This window comes from Scatophagus argus, chromosome 7 (genome assembly GCF_020382885.2).
Source record: "Scatophagus argus isolate fScaArg1 chromosome 7, fScaArg1.pri, whole genome shotgun sequence".
In the NCBI taxonomy this organism is placed as follows: domain Eukaryota; kingdom Metazoa; phylum Chordata; class Actinopteri; family Scatophagidae; genus Scatophagus; species Scatophagus argus.
Window position 1 is genome coordinate 2,483,284 of NC_058499.1, and position 15,588 is coordinate 2,498,871.

The 15,588-nt window shown below is 48.9% G+C and overlaps 2 protein-coding genes across 8 annotated transcripts in view; one reads left to right on the forward strand and one right to left on the reverse strand.

Moving 5' to 3' along the window:
• The first annotated feature begins 698 nt into the window (after positions 1-698).
• On the forward strand, positions 699-14,779 carry wnt2 (wingless-type MMTV integration site family member 2). The gene is made up of 5 exons (XM_046393096.1): positions 699-1,379; positions 2,234-2,454; positions 6,864-7,141; positions 7,335-7,599; positions 12,499-14,779. The coding sequence occupies exons 1-5, from the start codon at positions 1,297-1,299 to the stop codon at positions 12,702-12,704; spliced, it is 1,053 nt and encodes a 350-aa protein (XP_046249052.1). The 5' UTR covers positions 699-1,296; the 3' UTR covers positions 12,705-14,779.
• Positions 14,780-14,928: 149 nt separating this feature from the next.
• The window catches only part of LOC124061365 (suppressor of tumorigenicity 7 protein homolog), a 42,687-nt gene continuing 42,027 nt past the window's right edge, over positions 14,929-15,588 (reverse strand). For all 7 annotated transcript variants that reach the window (XM_046393089.1, XM_046393095.1, XM_046393090.1 and 4 more), the window contains one exon: positions 14,929-15,400. In XM_046393089.1, coding sequence (XP_046249045.1) covers positions 15,305-15,400 — 96 coding nt within the window. In that variant the 3' untranslated portion in view covers positions 14,929-15,304. The remainder of the gene's footprint in view (positions 15,401-15,588) is intronic.

Here is a 15,588-nt window from a genome sequence, read left to right on the forward strand (position 1 = left end):
ATGCGATCTGCTATGGAAGTGAACGAATTGCTCCAATTAAATTGGATTAATATCACGGACTTATTAAAACTACTGCTGCTGCTGCAGCGACAAAGTCGTGTTCAGTGTGCTGAGGAGCGCTTTAAATCTCCTTGTTGTTTTACGGTTTTCTTCCACGGGGATCATGGAGGGGGGGGGGATTAATCTCATCTGGTCAGGATCTCCGGACCTCCAGATACACCCGGGCCAGATCAAAGATGGGGGAAATACCGTGTGACAGTGGTCCAGATTTCCCCGCGAGACTTCAAACAGACCGTGACAGGTAATCCAATCGAAATGTACACGTCACCTCTGGGTGCCGGTTTGGGAGAATCGCTGCGTAGTTTTTTTTAAAGCGTCATTCCTGAGTTCTTAGTCGGACTGAGTCTTGGTTTGTGTAAGGCTGTAAAATAACAGTGCGTCATGCTTTGGGGTATGATATTATATATTTAGATATTTGCAACCTGTGCGCCAGTGGGGAATGGCAGTGGATCCACCTTTAATCCGCAGTGTTAGGCCTTAATGAACCCAAATAACGAGTATATGATGGAAATAAGTGTCCATAAGCTGCATGCGGCAGCTCAGAGAAGGCTGGGAGGTCACTTTGTCATGTGTCATGTCTAATTTATGACATCACTTTATAACATGTGTGCGTCCTCTCTCCGCAGTGCAGGCCTCCTTCGTCCTAAAAGAAGTGACACTTTGAAAAGACCCGTGGATCCTGTGACCCAAAAGCCAGTCCATCATTATTATCCGCTCCGCGTCTGTTCCCTGAAATCGACTCTAAGCGGGTTTGTGCGTCCTCTCTGGTGACTGGCGGTGGCTGAGTGCGCCGCCCTGAACGCGTCGGTGCAGTTTGAGTTTGAGGAGCCCATCAGCTCGGACCACATCTCAGAGTCTGGACGCGGGCCAAGCCTGTCTGGTGTCAAACCAGCCTGAACAGATACTCTCAGACATCTCATTTCTTCACCTCATTCCTGAGACGAGGCTCTGCCCACCCCTTGTGTAAAGCAATTTAAACCTGATAGCTCATCATCCCCACTGAAAATATTTGCCGGACTATTAGACAGCCGCCCTCCGCTGCTCTCTTCCTCACAGGCGTCTTTGCCGCGGAGGAGCCGCAGAGTCCGTCATGGCTTTACGCGCGTCCCCCGTCCGTCCCGCGGCGATGCGCTTTTAATCCAGACCTGATTCGGAGACTTCTCTAATGTTTTCTATTTTCCTTCCATCCGTGGAAATGCTCCGTCCAGATCCATAAAGGACCAAAGTTTGGTTAATATGAACTTACTGCCAAGCGGAGTATGTTTTTGTTTATGTGTAGGAATCTGCTGGCTGACGGCCGAGGTCGATGCGTCCTGGTGGTGAGTACTCAGCTTTGGTTTTTACGTCTTTATTTGAATGCGTGGATTCCTTATGAAACCGGCGCGTGGAGCGCCAGGCGCAAAACGCGCTCCAGCGCGCGTAAACGTCCTTCACTTCAGCTGTAAATCAGACGAATGTGTGAAATTTGACTTTTGAGGAATCGTCTCGTTTGGTTTTTATGCCCTCGCTCGTTTGGTTATTGTTGAAAACGTGTAAAAATGTTCAGTAAAGTCAGTTTTCCTCGTGTTAATCAGATTTCTGCCAGAGTTTGAGTGACTCAGTTCCCTCCATGGTTTCCATGAGTGGATTTTTTTGAAACGCTGAAAGTGAAGGCTGAATGTTTGGACAGATTAGTTTCCAGGATAAAGTCATTCGATAGAATTTAATTTCTCTTTATTTGCTGTCTTTCTCTGCAATCTTTAATGAATATTTGCAAAGGTCCTGTTTCCAAATTCCAAACCTCGTCCTGCCTGTGATACTGAGATGCTGTTTGGACAGATCATTTCCCTTCCCTCCGTTTCTTTTCTCCCCCTTGCTGCTCTGCTCTTTCTGTAATTGGTGAGGAAATTCCCTGCCAGTCTCTCGTCACCTTGTTCTGCAGGTACACGGGAGTTTCAGCAGCTTCTCAAGAGGACTTTTTGCCTCGTTATGTCGTTATGTTTTCCTGCAGAGGCGCTTTGATGTGTTTTCTGTAGTGCAGCCACCTCTGCAGTGCAGGCATGTGTTGAGTTGTTTGCATCCTGTCTGTACAGGCGGTTTGCGCCGTTTCACGCTTTCCTCCCCCTCGAGTTGTGATTAGCAGGTTTTCCTGAGATGTTCAGCCTTCTCCTCTGCCTGCTCCTCCGCCCTGCAGGTACATGGGCACCTTGGGCTCTCAAGTGATGTGCGACAACATCCCCGGCCTGGTGAACAAGCAGCGCCAGCTGTGCCGGCAGCACCCAAAGGTGATGCAGGCCATCGGGGCCGGGATCAAGGACTGGATCTCAGAGTGCCAGCACCAGTTCCGCAGCCACCGCTGGAACTGCAACACCACAGCCAGAGACCACAACCTGTTTGGACGCCTGCTGCTGCGCAGTGAGTGGACGGACGTTCATCATGCTTTGAAAAGTCCAGTTTTAAACTAATGCAGGCTTTGAAAGTCTTTATCCTGCAAAGTCTGGGACAGCAGGGAGGGACTGTTCTTAATCTGGAGGATCTGAAGTCCTCCAGATTAAGCGTCGTGTCTGGGCTTCTCTCAGCTCGGGCTGCTGTTCTGTGGTTGTCTGTCGTCTGAACATTTTAACACTTTGGAGGTTTTGAGGGATTATTAAACAGAGAATCATTCAGTGGTTAAATGTTATACTTTAGTCTGTTACACTTGAGTTACTTTGCCTTCCTGAATAATGTCTGTTGACAGCAGGTGAAAATACATTAAGAGTATTGAATCTGAACTATATTTGAAAAGAGGAAGATGAATAAGATTTTGTTGTAGGAGTCGGCAGCATGTGAGTGTTGCGGTAATGCTGTGTAAATTACAGCTCTTGATTTAGCAGTAAATGGTATAAGATGCAGGGATGTGGTGCAGGAAACGTGTATTCATCCTGCTGTGATGACTTCAGGTGCCTCAAACGCCACAGGACTGAGAGAAGCCAGTCGGAGGCCACGCTGCCTGCAGCGGCGTGTATCCAGGTCAGCACTTTGGAAGCGAATCCCCGCACGGTCGCTCGATCTGTGTGCGGTGACAAACACGTTTGACCACATGCCTTAAGGTGACGCCGACACGTCTAAACAATCGGTCGCTTTGCGGAGAGTTGGGTAGATTTACTGCGAAACACGTCGTTCCCTCGCAGATATGTTCTCTTTTTCACAGAGGTCAGATCACATTCCACTCCTCGTCTCACTTTACAATTGTACATTTATCACGTCGGTGCAGCCGACTGGTTTCTCCATGCATGTGTTCCTGTGTTGGCGGCCAAGATACTACTCAGTGCTGTGTTTATAGCAGTAGCAACGGTTTTGATAACATATTAATCATGTTAAGTTATTTATCAAGCAGAGTATCTTTGGGGCTTTGGACTGCTGGCTGGACAAAACAAGCAATACGAAGGCTCAGCTCAGCTTTATTTATACAGCACCTTTCATACAAACATGCAGCCTCAGAGTGGCTGAAGCAGCACAGATAAACTACAAACAATAAACTGTCAAAGCTCAATAAGTAAAAGTATGAAGAAGCCATCAAACTGTGATGGTCATTTTTTGACATTTTAAAGAATCAGGGTCAAAAAACAGTTCAAAGATTATTCAAAAAGGCAAATGACATTCTCGCCTGTTTATCATATTTATTAATTCCGTATCAGCATTATGGCGGTCAGTCTGATTCATCTTAATGGTGTTTGTGTTGGATCCACTTCAGCTACTGGCTCGCTTAGATAATTAGTCTCCACGCAGCTCGTTCAGATGAGGAACCGTAGAAATTTGGACTTTTGTCCAAATAAAAGTAATCCCACCACTTTCAAGATCCCCATCAAGTCATTAGCACTGTTTACTGCAGAAGAGCAGACTTGATTTATTGAGCTTTTTGAAGTGAAGAGAAGACACGGTCACATTTCTTCGGGGGGGTGGAAGATGAATGTCATGAGGACTGACAAATGACTCCTCACATGCAGCATTTAGTTGATCAGAATGATTAATGAGTAGCAATAAGCAGCCTGACAGACGCATCCCCTCCAATCAGACGTGTCACCGAATGTCTCGGCAGCTGAAGTCGGTCTGCGTCTGCCGCGAGGACGTGTTATAACAAGTCATAATCTCCTCTTATTGCCACTGGAGGATCATCAGGACCCGGTGGCCTGATGTTCCTCTCCCATGCCCTGAGATTTAACCTGCGAGGCGGATCCTTCGACTTAGTCCGTTTCATGTCGGGGCCTCTAATCAGCCGTGTGGTATTCGGACCTCCCAGCCGGGCCCCGACCGTGTCACATGGCATTATCACGGCACGCCGAGGCCCCGTCAGAAGCTCCTTATTGTCAACGTCAGCCGGCTAATTTCAGACAATTACACAGGAGTTTTCTCTGTCTGGTGTCGCCTTCTCTCAGCGCTCTCCTCATCAACCTCACTAGGCACGCTCAACTTAGCTGCTGGACTGGTGCGCGCGCACACACACACACTGAGATTACTGTATGTGTGTGTGTGTTTGCCTAAATAAAATAGTCCAACACTGGAAAACTGTCTGGTCAGAGAATCAGTGAAGTAAACAAATATATCCAACTGTTGTAGGTTCAGTCTCCTCTAAAGAACTGACGTTTACTGCTTTTCTCTTTTGTTTTATCTTCACAAGCTGAAGTTGAGTTACTTAAAATATTTTTCCGAAGGTTTGCGCTCAGATTAAAGGGGACGTCAAGAATACAACGACCTGCAAATCCTTTTTGACCTAAATTTTAATTTAACATATGTGACAAGATACACTATATGGACAAAATTTACACTGACCTCACAAATGCTCTACTGCATGAATGGGCACAAATTCCCACAGAAACACTCCAACATGTTGTGGAAAGCCTTCACAGAAGAGTGGAAGCTGTTAGAGCTGCAGAGCTGTCTGTGTGTTTACAATGAGACGTCATTAAAGTCCCTGTTGGTGTGATGGGCAGCTGTCCCAATACTTTTGTACCAACAAGTTTCACACCAGTTGGGAAGGGGGCAACAAAACTGGGAAAGTTGTGAAAACACCTGCTTGGATCAGTCAACAGGTAAACAGCTTATTGTTTTTCTGGCCCTGAATTGTGTCTGCAGGTGTTTCTCTTTCTCTTGGCCCCCAACAACCTCCACCAATCAGATGTTGAGGGCAGCCTGTATGTGGCCTGACAGGTGAAACCCTGGGCGAAAACAGTCCAGCAGAGACTAAAGGCTGCCTGCACAGCTTCTTCTCCTTCTTCTCCTTCTGAATGCTAACACCTGAGAGCGTATGAGTGCCTTTAACAGCTCCTCTCTGCTCTCAGCAGGGTTTTGATTTGATGGACGAAACAGTTAATGGAGTTTTTCGCCCTGAACATGTCAAAAAGTGACTTCCTTCACTGCTGTCGCTGTATGTCTTGTGCCTGTTTTAGAGGTTAGAGGCCAACACACACACACACACACACACACACACACAGCCTTTGATCCCTCTCCGATCTCTCATCAGTTACATGCGGAGGGAGATAAGGGTTTTCTGTCAGGGCATTGCTGGTAAACGTTGGCTGTTTATCCATCTTGGAGGTAGATGAAGCGTTTTTCATTTCATGCCTTGCATGGAATAAAAGCTTCTAGCAGACGCGGGTCATACAGGTAGTAGCTGAGGCCAAACATTTGAAGGATCTCTCGGCCTTAATTGTGCCGTCAGCCAGCCTGTGTTGGGAAACGCCACATCCAAGATCCATGCGAGATAAAACCTTTGTGTTTGATTTGCATCTCGCATCGGGGGGAGTTTGTTGATGTAGAGAAGCGTACCGGCAACTGTTGACTGTTTTTCTTAAGCTCAACTTTTGGTTGACAGAATTCGGACAAAGAATCTGGTGTCTGTGAGCTCGGTGTGTGGCTCTGGGTGTGTTCTAGCCACACACACACACACACACACACACACAGGGATCACACAGGGATCGCTTCAGGGATGACAGATTCTGTTTGTGGGTCCAGATGGAAACACCTCAACGGGTTTTGGACGGATTGCTATGAAATAATGTGGCACAGATGGTGATGAAGCCTACCATCAGGTGAACATTTCAGCGTATCCAAGCCTGTGACCAGATACCGCCTGACTTTGCCACCAATCTTATATCATTTACTGCTAATTAGCCATGTTAGCATACTAAACTGAGATAGTGAAGATTACATCTGCTTAGCATCAGCATTTTAATATTGTCATCATCAGCATGTTAGCATGCTGACATTAGCACTTAGCTCATAACTGTGTTAGACTCTCCATACCTCTGGGTGAAGTGCAGGGCAGATGAGGAGTCCTTTATCAGTAAATCTCAGTGAGGTTTTTTTAATCATTGGCCTTTTAACTTGAAACAAGACTGTTTGGGGTTGTGAAGTTTGCAGCTGGTTGTAGCAGTGGTTCTTCTGTGTGAGTTGTACAAATGAGACTTAGACAAGAGTCAGATTTCAGACTCGAGCCCTGAATTGAACTGCTGCAGGATTTAATTCGCTTGAAACTCGACTTCTTAAGATTTTTGTTGATTTGAGACTTGAAAGCACATAATTTCCGTTTAAACTAATGATATCCTCAAGAATTAAAGAATTTGTGAGAGTTGTGACTCGACCTGGATTAACCTCGCTGGGCTTAAGACCTGACACTTTTAACTGGTTAACTCAAACCAAACAACGTGTTGTGCGGTGTGATTTCACAGTCTGAGAGTTGAGCTTGGCTATGAGGAGCACATCGAAGCCGTGGTTTCATCTTAATGCTTAACATGTTTTAAATACATCCGACCTACCTTGTTAGAGCGTTTCACGTCTCCCCTCAGGCAGCCGCGAGGTGGCCTTCATGTACGCCATCTCCTCGGCCGGCGTGGTTTACACTCTGGCGCGAGCCTGCAGCCAAGGCGAGCTGGACTCCTGCTCCTGCGATCCCACCAAGAAGGGCTCGTCGCAGGACGCCAGGGGCTCTTTTGACTGGGGCGGCTGCAGCGACCACGTGGAGCACGCCATGCGCTTCAGCCAGACCTTTGTGGACGCCAAAGAGAGGAAGGAGAGGGACGCCCGGGCGCTCATGAACCTGCACAACAACCGAGCCGGCAGGAAGGTGAGCAGGTCACCTCAGCACCTGGAGGGAGGGGGTTTTGTTTAAGAAGCTCAACAGAAAAGGTTGAAATGATAGATTTGAATGTTAACAGTTGGTTTCTACCTTGAAGTCGAGCTTTGGACAGAAATTAAGCCGTCATCAAAGGTTGCATTATACCATCTCACTTCCTGTCCTCCCCCTCTGTCCTCGCCAGGCGGTGAAGCGCTTCATGACTCTGGAGTGTAAATGTCACGGCGTCAGCGGGTCATGCAGCGTGCGGACCTGCTGGCTGGCCATGGCCGACTTCCGGCGCACCGGCGACCACCTTCGCAAGAGGTACAACGGCGCCGTGCAGGTGGCCGTTAACCAGTACGGCACTGGCTTCACCGCCGCGCACACACACTTCAAACGACCCAGCAAGAATGACCTGGTGTACTTCGAGGACTCGCCGGACTACTGCATACGGGACCCTGAGTCAGGTAAACGCCCTCCAACCTTAACCTGAAACAGTTAAACCAGACATCCAAAAAAACTTTCAGTTCTCTTAGTTTTGTTCTCTCGCCAAACGTCCGAGGTGTGAAACGTCATTTGGTTCCTCCTGAGCTGAAATGCGATTATTCTCACCAAATGAACCGAACCAAAGAGCTCGGCTGAACCGCTTTGGCAGGTTGGTGTGAACACATTTATCACGAGGGCCATCAAACGCTCCGTCACAAATGTTTGGTTGAATTACACAAACAAAACCTCCAGCAGGCATCTCAAACCTGCCCAGCGTCTGAACTGCTTCCAGTATGTTTTATCTGTGATAATTAATGGAGCTGCTAACAACAAGGGAGGCCCAGTGAGTCACAGACTCTCAGACTGTTTCATGAGGGGGATCAAAATGAACGTGATTGGTTGTTGTCGGAGGAGGTTTGTTTTCCCACGTTTAGCCTCCGGGTGGCTTTTGAGTGGCTGAGCACGTATGGATGGTGGAGGTGGGTGGTTGAGGAACTCTAATTTTTTATTTTTGGTGACGTAGTTCCAGCTGCTGTGCGTGTTTGGTTCTTTGTGGTGCAGCAGCTTCCTGTGTTTCAACAGTGACAGTGGAGAGTAGATGTCGACGTGATCCTGCGGTTCAGGTGTCGGCTCCTGGAAGTCCGTCTGCCCCCCGCAGGAAGTGATCACTTGCTGATTCCACAGGTAAACGGGCTGATAGCGTCGTGACTGGAGAAGCAGTCGGGACGGGTTGAGGTTCAGCACTTTGAGACCGCATGACTGGATGTTAGTGCACGGGCTCAGGAACACTGTGTCCGACTGTTGCCAGTTAACACACAGCTTTCGGGGTGTAACGGGCTGAGCAGAGCGTTTTCATCGGGCTCGTGTCAAAGCTGCATCGGCGAGCAGGTTGATGAGACTGCAGGGTTGCTTTGGCGCGGCGACAGACGAGCCACCACGTAAACGTGTGTGTCTGAGCGAGGAAAATGTGTGTGATGTGCCAGAGGCTTGGGACAGGATGTGGACACGCTGTGAGAAGGAAAATGTTTGTGTATGAAAGCGGTGTGTGTGTGTGTGTGTGTGTGTGTGTGTGTGTGTTCCAGTGGAGGTGGATGTCTGTCAGGCAGCAGATGATCCGTGGCGATCGGGTGTCGGCCAGTTTAAGACCCATTACACACTTCTGTAGGCTGAAACCTTAGAACAGCACAGATCAGTATAAATCACCACCACTGGAAACACACACACACACACACACACACACACACACACACACACAAAGAGGCATATTTCTGGGGCAGGTTGGATCACACAACACACAGTATGAAGAGGTTCCCCGTGTGTGTTCGTCCTCTGCTTCACCCAAATGCACTTTGATGCTTTTATTAGTCGAAAGTAAAAGAGAAAGTCTGCATTTACGTGCAAACTTTGTCTTTTCTTTGTGTTGCATTGTGGGTAACCAATCACGTCCCACCCCGAACCAAATTCAAAGCGGCGGTTGTGCGTTTTGATTTGCACGCCGGGTGTTTTTATTTCCCTCACGAGGACATTGAGGACTCGCTGGACACAGCGGAGAATCAAACCTGGCGGTTGTCCGTCACGGCGTCCTGCTTTCTGTCGGCTGGAGCGCACGTTTTCACGCGGCGTCACGGCTTTGTAGGCGCCAAGAGAGTTTTATGGCCTTAAAGACGCATGGAGAATTTTCAGAAGGTTCTCGCTCGCAGGGCAGGCCTGTTTGATGTACGAGAGCGGACTCACGGCGTTACGTCGCTGAGGCGCCACAGTTTATTCTACTTTTTGTCATTAAGTAAAATAAACATTTCAACACGCAGCAACAGGCTGCGACTGAGCTGGAGACGCCGCAGGCACACGGCGGCCATCGCAGCCGCTCGGCCACCAGGACCTGGGGCTGGTGTGGTCCAACCAGTGCGAGGTCCGTTCACTCAGTAATGGCGGAGTATAAATAAAGACCCTTAAAGATGTTAAAATCGCTGAAAACAACTTTAACTTCGTTATAATTTTTGTTTGAGTTGAGCGTCCTGAGGGCTTTATGTGCTGTGTGCGTGTAAGCAGGGAGAGAAACACACACACACACACACACACACACACATGAACATGAAGCACTGACATGTAACACACACTTTGACTTATTTGCTCTTTTTCTTCCTCCCATCACACACACACACACACACACACACTGAAAAACTTCTCAAAGACATGCAAACTCATCCTCAATCATTCTGGAAACTCACAGACTAAATGCATTCTCTCTCTCTCTCTCTCTCACACACGCACACACACACACACACACACACACACACACGCAGAGTGAGACGGCCCCTCGGTGCCTCTTTAAAGTGTGAAATCAGTTTCCCTCGGCCCCGGCAGGCTCAGGTGCTAAACTCATCTCTCGGCGCCCCCTCATCTTAATTCTATAAGCAGACGCAGGCAGAGCGAAGGCCGTGAGGAAGACTCTGGCCGTGATGTCATCCTTAGCGGGGCAGCATACCGTGGATGACGGGCGGGCGCCCTGCCAGAGAGGGGGCGGGGCTTCTGGTCATGCCCAGACAGATTACCTGGCGAGCTAACGGCGCAGAGGCGGCCACACTCGCACAGCACAGCAGAATGTAAACATGAGCAAATTCCAGAACAATGTTGGAGAGGGCACTCGAAGGCGGCGCGTCACTTTGTTCTAAACCTTCATTTACACAGGAGACACACGTGTTCTTCTTCAGCAACACTTCGCAGTCCCCGCAGTCCAAACGTCGTCAGGGTCGGAGCAACACGAGAAAAGGTTGCAGAAGCTTCGACTGATTTCACCCTCTGAAAAGGCTGTCGGCGGGAGCGTGTAGGATTTATTTCCCTTCCGTTACCTCAGAGTGAGTTTCCTGCAGAGGAGTCCGCCATGTTTCTACAGTAGCCCAGCAGGGACAGACCCAAACACTGGCTCCATTGAGGGGCCTTTTCATGTGTTTCGTCCTTTCAGCTGGATGCCACTAAATCCCACACGTTGGACCTTCACATTTCTCACAAGGTTATTTAACGTGTCCATCAGGGCTTCCCAAAGTCCCAGTCAGTTTTTAAACCAACAGTCTGAAACCCAACGAGATGAAGTTTACGGAAATCTTTTCCTCTGAAAAGCTCGAACGTGTGAATTGTTTGGCATTTGTTCCTGACAGAAGACTGAAACTAATAATCAGTTATCATTGTTGTTGTTGATTCGGGTGTCTCGTGGCTGAGGGGGTTTAGGACGCTGATGATGTCAGTGTGATGTCCATGGTTGGGGTCCAGCTGGAGGCCACGTCACGGGTAGCTTCCCGTGTCCCTCTCTCTCTTCGTCATCAGTCTCACGAAGGCGTGAAGTGGCGCTCTAGAGCCATTAAGAACGTCTGCGGCGAATGTTTGAAGTGGTCTGATTGAAGCTAAAGTCTGTGGATTAGTTTTGTGCTGCGGTCAGTGAACGCAGCTCTGAGTGCAACAGATGAAGAGGAGGATGTGAATGGGGTGTGGTCTGTTTGTGATGAGTCAGCATCGCTGTGTGTGTGTGTGTGTGTGTGTGTGTGTGTGTGTGTGTGTGTGTGTGCAGGGTAAACCTGTGCTGGGCAGGCAGCCTGGTGTGTTTGAAGGTCTGTGAAGAGCTGACTGTGAAAGCCGCACATCGTGGAGCACTCACAGCGAGTCGCTTTGTCTGATTAACTCGAGGCCTGTTTTCTCCTGATAAAATCGGGATTAATCTGGAAATCTCGACACGATAACCCAAACTGTCTCGTCGCGATGACAGACGTGCGACACCCAGCTGGATGTGGTCTTTCTCTTATTTAGTAGCAGCAGATAAAAGCTCCTGATATGACTGGAAAAGTCCCTCAGAGTTTCCCGTGGAGGACGGATGGCGTGTCAGCAGGCGGTGCAGTCAGATCGTCAGAGCAGCTCACGTCGTTTGTTCACTTATTTCCTCTATGAATCATTTGGTTTATGAAAACAGTGAAGAATGTGAAGCCTTCACATCCAACGACGCGACGACCTCGGACGTCACTGCAGGCTGACGCCACACGGGCAAAAGCAGGAACTTCTCACGTCGGAGCCATCAGAAATGGACTTCGGAGAAGACAAACGATGTTCAGATCAGTCGGCTTTTGGCCGATCAGCTCGTGAAAATCACTAAAAATGCAGGTTGTGTTTTGTGAAGGTCAAAGCTTGTGTTGAGATGATTCTGATGTGACCATCACAGGCTTCTGTAGTTTCTGTAATAAATGAAGCTGCCTACAGACACACACGGTGATACGGGGTGTGTGTGTGTGTGTGTGTGGGCGCCTGGAGGCGACGTTGAGCAGAGTGTGTGTGTGTGTGTGTGTGTGAGACTCCTGTGAAATGAACAGCTGATGAAGAGTGGGAGTGCAGGCTGACGGCTCCTATCATCAGTCTCTCATCTTTCCTGCGTCCGGCGTTCATCATCTCGCTCACCCTCCTCACCCTCCTCACCCTCTCTGTCTCCTCTGTACTGCACTGCCAGCATTCTGCTGCGCTCCCATTGGCTCACCATTACCAGCACTACTGTTCTGATTGGCCAACGGCGGCTGAAGCAGCCGTTCTGATTGGTCGAATGATTTCCCATGATGCTTCTCACCCTTTTGGTCTGAACTAAAGACTCAGCATTTCACACTGACAGGAAAAGCAAACGAAAGGCTTCCCTGACTTGACTTTGAGCTTTTCAGCAGGACTGCGATGTGCACAGATCAGAACGTTTATCAGCCACAGAAAACCGGATGTTTTGAGAAATAAATGTGTTGCATTTTAAACACTCAGCACAAAGAAAACAGAAACAGAAAACTGATGAGTCGTGATCACTCAGTAAATTCCTGACCTCACTGACCTGTCTGTCTCTCTCTCTGTCTGTCCCCCCTCAGGGTCCATGGGGACGGCGGGTCGCGTCTGCAACCGGACGTCTCGAGGTGTCGACGGCTGCGAGGTGATGTGCTGCGGTCGAGGCTACGACACGTCGCGGGTCAGCCGGACCACCAAGTGCGAGTGCAAGTTCCACTGGTGCTGCGCCGTGCGCTGCCGAGACTGCCACCTGCAGGTCGACGTGCACACCTGCAAGGGCCAGACGTGACCGCCGGCCCTCGAACTGGTCACCCTGTGGGAACTACTGCGTCTGCGGCGGACTGCGGCTTCTCCACCCGTCGGGAGGATCTTCTGACTCTCGGCCCTCATTTCTCTGCGCTTCCCCAAAAAAGCTCACCTGCCGGTCGAACGGTACGCCGCAGTCTGAGCGTCTGCAGGGGGCGCTCTTTTCCCTGCTGCTCTTCATCCCTAAACGAAACGAGACTGGCTGCTGTCTGCTGATCGGAGCACAACATGGAAAAGCCTTCACCGACACCTTAAATGAGTAGTGAGCTGAACATTTATTTAAACAAAATCCAGTTCACACTGCGACTGCTTTCTACAGCGAAACCTGGTTTTCCGCTGCCGCTTCAGGCTCCTGTAGGAACTGACGCTTGTGACAGAAATAACGTAAAGCTTAAACAGTCTACTGTAAGGCTGTCAAAACTCTGGATTTCAAGCCTGTTTTCAACAACTCGTTCTCTCCCAACATGGCAGCTCAGGCCTGCAAACCCAAAACGCTTTTAACTCAATTAAAAACCAGTTTCTTAAGCCGTCATTAGAAGCAGACCCTTGACATATGGAAGGTCAGATGACACCTCCTCCCAGGTGCAGTTGGGTCGACGTCGCCTCCCTCAGGCGAAGCAGCTGCTTCAGTGTTAAAGGGACAGTCCACCCGAAAATCCAGAACACACGTTTCTCCAGCTTGGGTTTTTTAGAGATTTGGGGTGAACTGTCCCTTTATGGTGAGTTGTTGGGGGGAGTGACTGATAGCACAATAGCAGCTAAAATATATATGTAAAAAAAAGATTTAAGAAGAAAGAGTGTTTCTGGTAAGTGATAATTATGTGTTGCAGTTACTTTCCCTGCCTGTAGGTGGCGACACCAACACGTCTTCACCTGCAGCTGCTGAGCCTTTCACACCTGTGGGTTGGACCAGACCTGCAGGTGTGAAGCAGCAGCTGGGTGACTTTTACTCCACTTTAATCTGCTCGTTTGCTGCCGTCAAAAGCCTCTGAAACAGTTTTTCAGGTTCGACTCCTTACAGTTCAGCCTGTTGAAGAGATGACCACCGTCAGTCAACGCCGTGAGGGGAAATTCAGAATCATCACGTCAACCTGCTGTCGACGCAAACCATCCATCACGTCTTCACTCCTCTCGCCATATTTATTTACTCTGCCGTGTGTTAAGTCCTGCCTGATGGGGAAAAAAAAACAGAACCCGTCCTGCCGATCGCGACTCGTTTGGTCTATAAAATCAAAAAACGTGAACATTTTGCATCGCAGTTTCCCAACCGACGGTCCAAAACCAACCGAGAACCAGCAAACGTTTGACAATTCGGACTGAAACGATTAATCAAAGATCAAATATGTTGCTGACCAATTTTCTTTCCACGGACTAATCGATTAACCGCTCGGTCGCGTCAACAGTCGGCCCACTCGTTCCGACTCGAGCTCCGCCTGACAGGCCTTTGTTTGTTTGTTTTTGTTTGTGTAAATATGTGGTTGTGTAAATTAAAATCAGATGTATATCATATGGAACCATTAGGGGTAACCAACAGGCACATTTAAACCAATAAGCACGCTTCACTTCCTCCTGCTGCGTAGGCCAATCACAGGGCAGCATTTTGGACCGTACCATCTGCTGGAACAAACACGCTTACTGAAGTTTGTTACAACTCGGTCTTTAAACTGTCAGATTGTCTTCGTCTGTTGTAACATTATGCTCACCGAGTTGCTGCTAACGTGAGAAAACACCCTGAAATCTTTTGGCGTTTCCTGTTCTTTCGTGACCTTCCCACATCTGAGCAGTTAAGTATTAGCTCCCCTGAAACCCCTCTGCAGGGTCGCACAGCAGTTCGTGTTTAGTCTGCATGGCGAACTGAAGTTACAGTTTTGGATGTTTGGGTTCTACTTGCCAGGTCAAGTCTGCGTTAACGTTTGAACACAGTGACGTAGGCCGCGTGTTCGCCGCGATGGAATCTGGTTTGTGCCTCGAATGCAGAATTCAAGTTACTATCACAGTCAGGATCAGTTCAGACAAAAGGTGGATGCAGGTGAAACTCTTCTCCTACCTGTGGATGAAAACACATCAGGACATCAGAGGAGGATCCCACAGATAAACAACAGAAACCTACCGGGTTGAGTTTTCACCAGGCGGGTGACCGGCGGCGCTGACCTGCAGCGCCGTGACGGCCGTTACCGCGTGAATCAAAATGGCGGGAAGAAGCTGGATTGCAGCAATACACAAAAAGTCCTTTATTGTATTTTTTTGTCTTCTCACTTTCTTTTTTTAATGATGGCAATTGATCACCTCTTTTTGTACAACAAAAGAACAGCTTTAAATGATTGAAAACCCAAAAAAATGCAAACATATCAAATAAAGTCGAAACCGATTCTGGATTCTGGTCTTCTGCCTCTTTGTCTCACGCCTCCTCCAGTCCTCCTCGTTTGTCCTCGGGTTTGGTTTGAACTCGGGTGATCTTGGCACGAAGGCGTGTCAGTCCAGGCCAACGCGGCGTTTCTGGGTTTCAGTCCAGCTGTTTTCTGTCCGGGTGGAGGTGGGCTCCAGGTCCTGGTTCTGGTTCGGTTCGGTCCGGTCCGGTCGGGGTCAGATGCGGGTGAGCTGGTGCCAGAGGCTGGACGGCAGGATGCTCTCCACCTTCTCCATGATGAAGTTCAGCGGTGCAAACAGCGTGCTGAGGAACTGCAGGGAGAACACAGACGGTCACTTTAACGCTTTAACGTTCGCTCGTTTAAAACATTCGTTAAAGTCAGAACGTTTTGGATCATTTTGGATCCTGACCAAACCAGATAGTCCCTACTGAAACTGATTCCTGCTGCTGAGTTTTTCCAGTGGATGTGCAATGGAGCGGAGGCAGACCAACATGGCGT

Bases quoted from the DNA above. Each gene is read 5' to 3' on its own strand.
- wnt2 (XM_046393096.1), top strand. From the start codon at position 1,297: ATGAACTTACTGCCAAGCGGAGTATGTTTTTGTTTATGTGTAGGAATC. The intron at 1,380-2,233 runs GTGAGTACTCAG...TCCGCCCTGCAG, and splicing joins GAGGTCGATGCGTCCTGGTG to GTACATGGGCACCTTGGGCT. The intron at 7,142-7,334 runs GTGAGCAGGTCA...TGTCCTCGCCAG, and splicing joins ACAACCGAGCCGGCAGGAAG to GCGGTGAAGCGCTTCATGAC.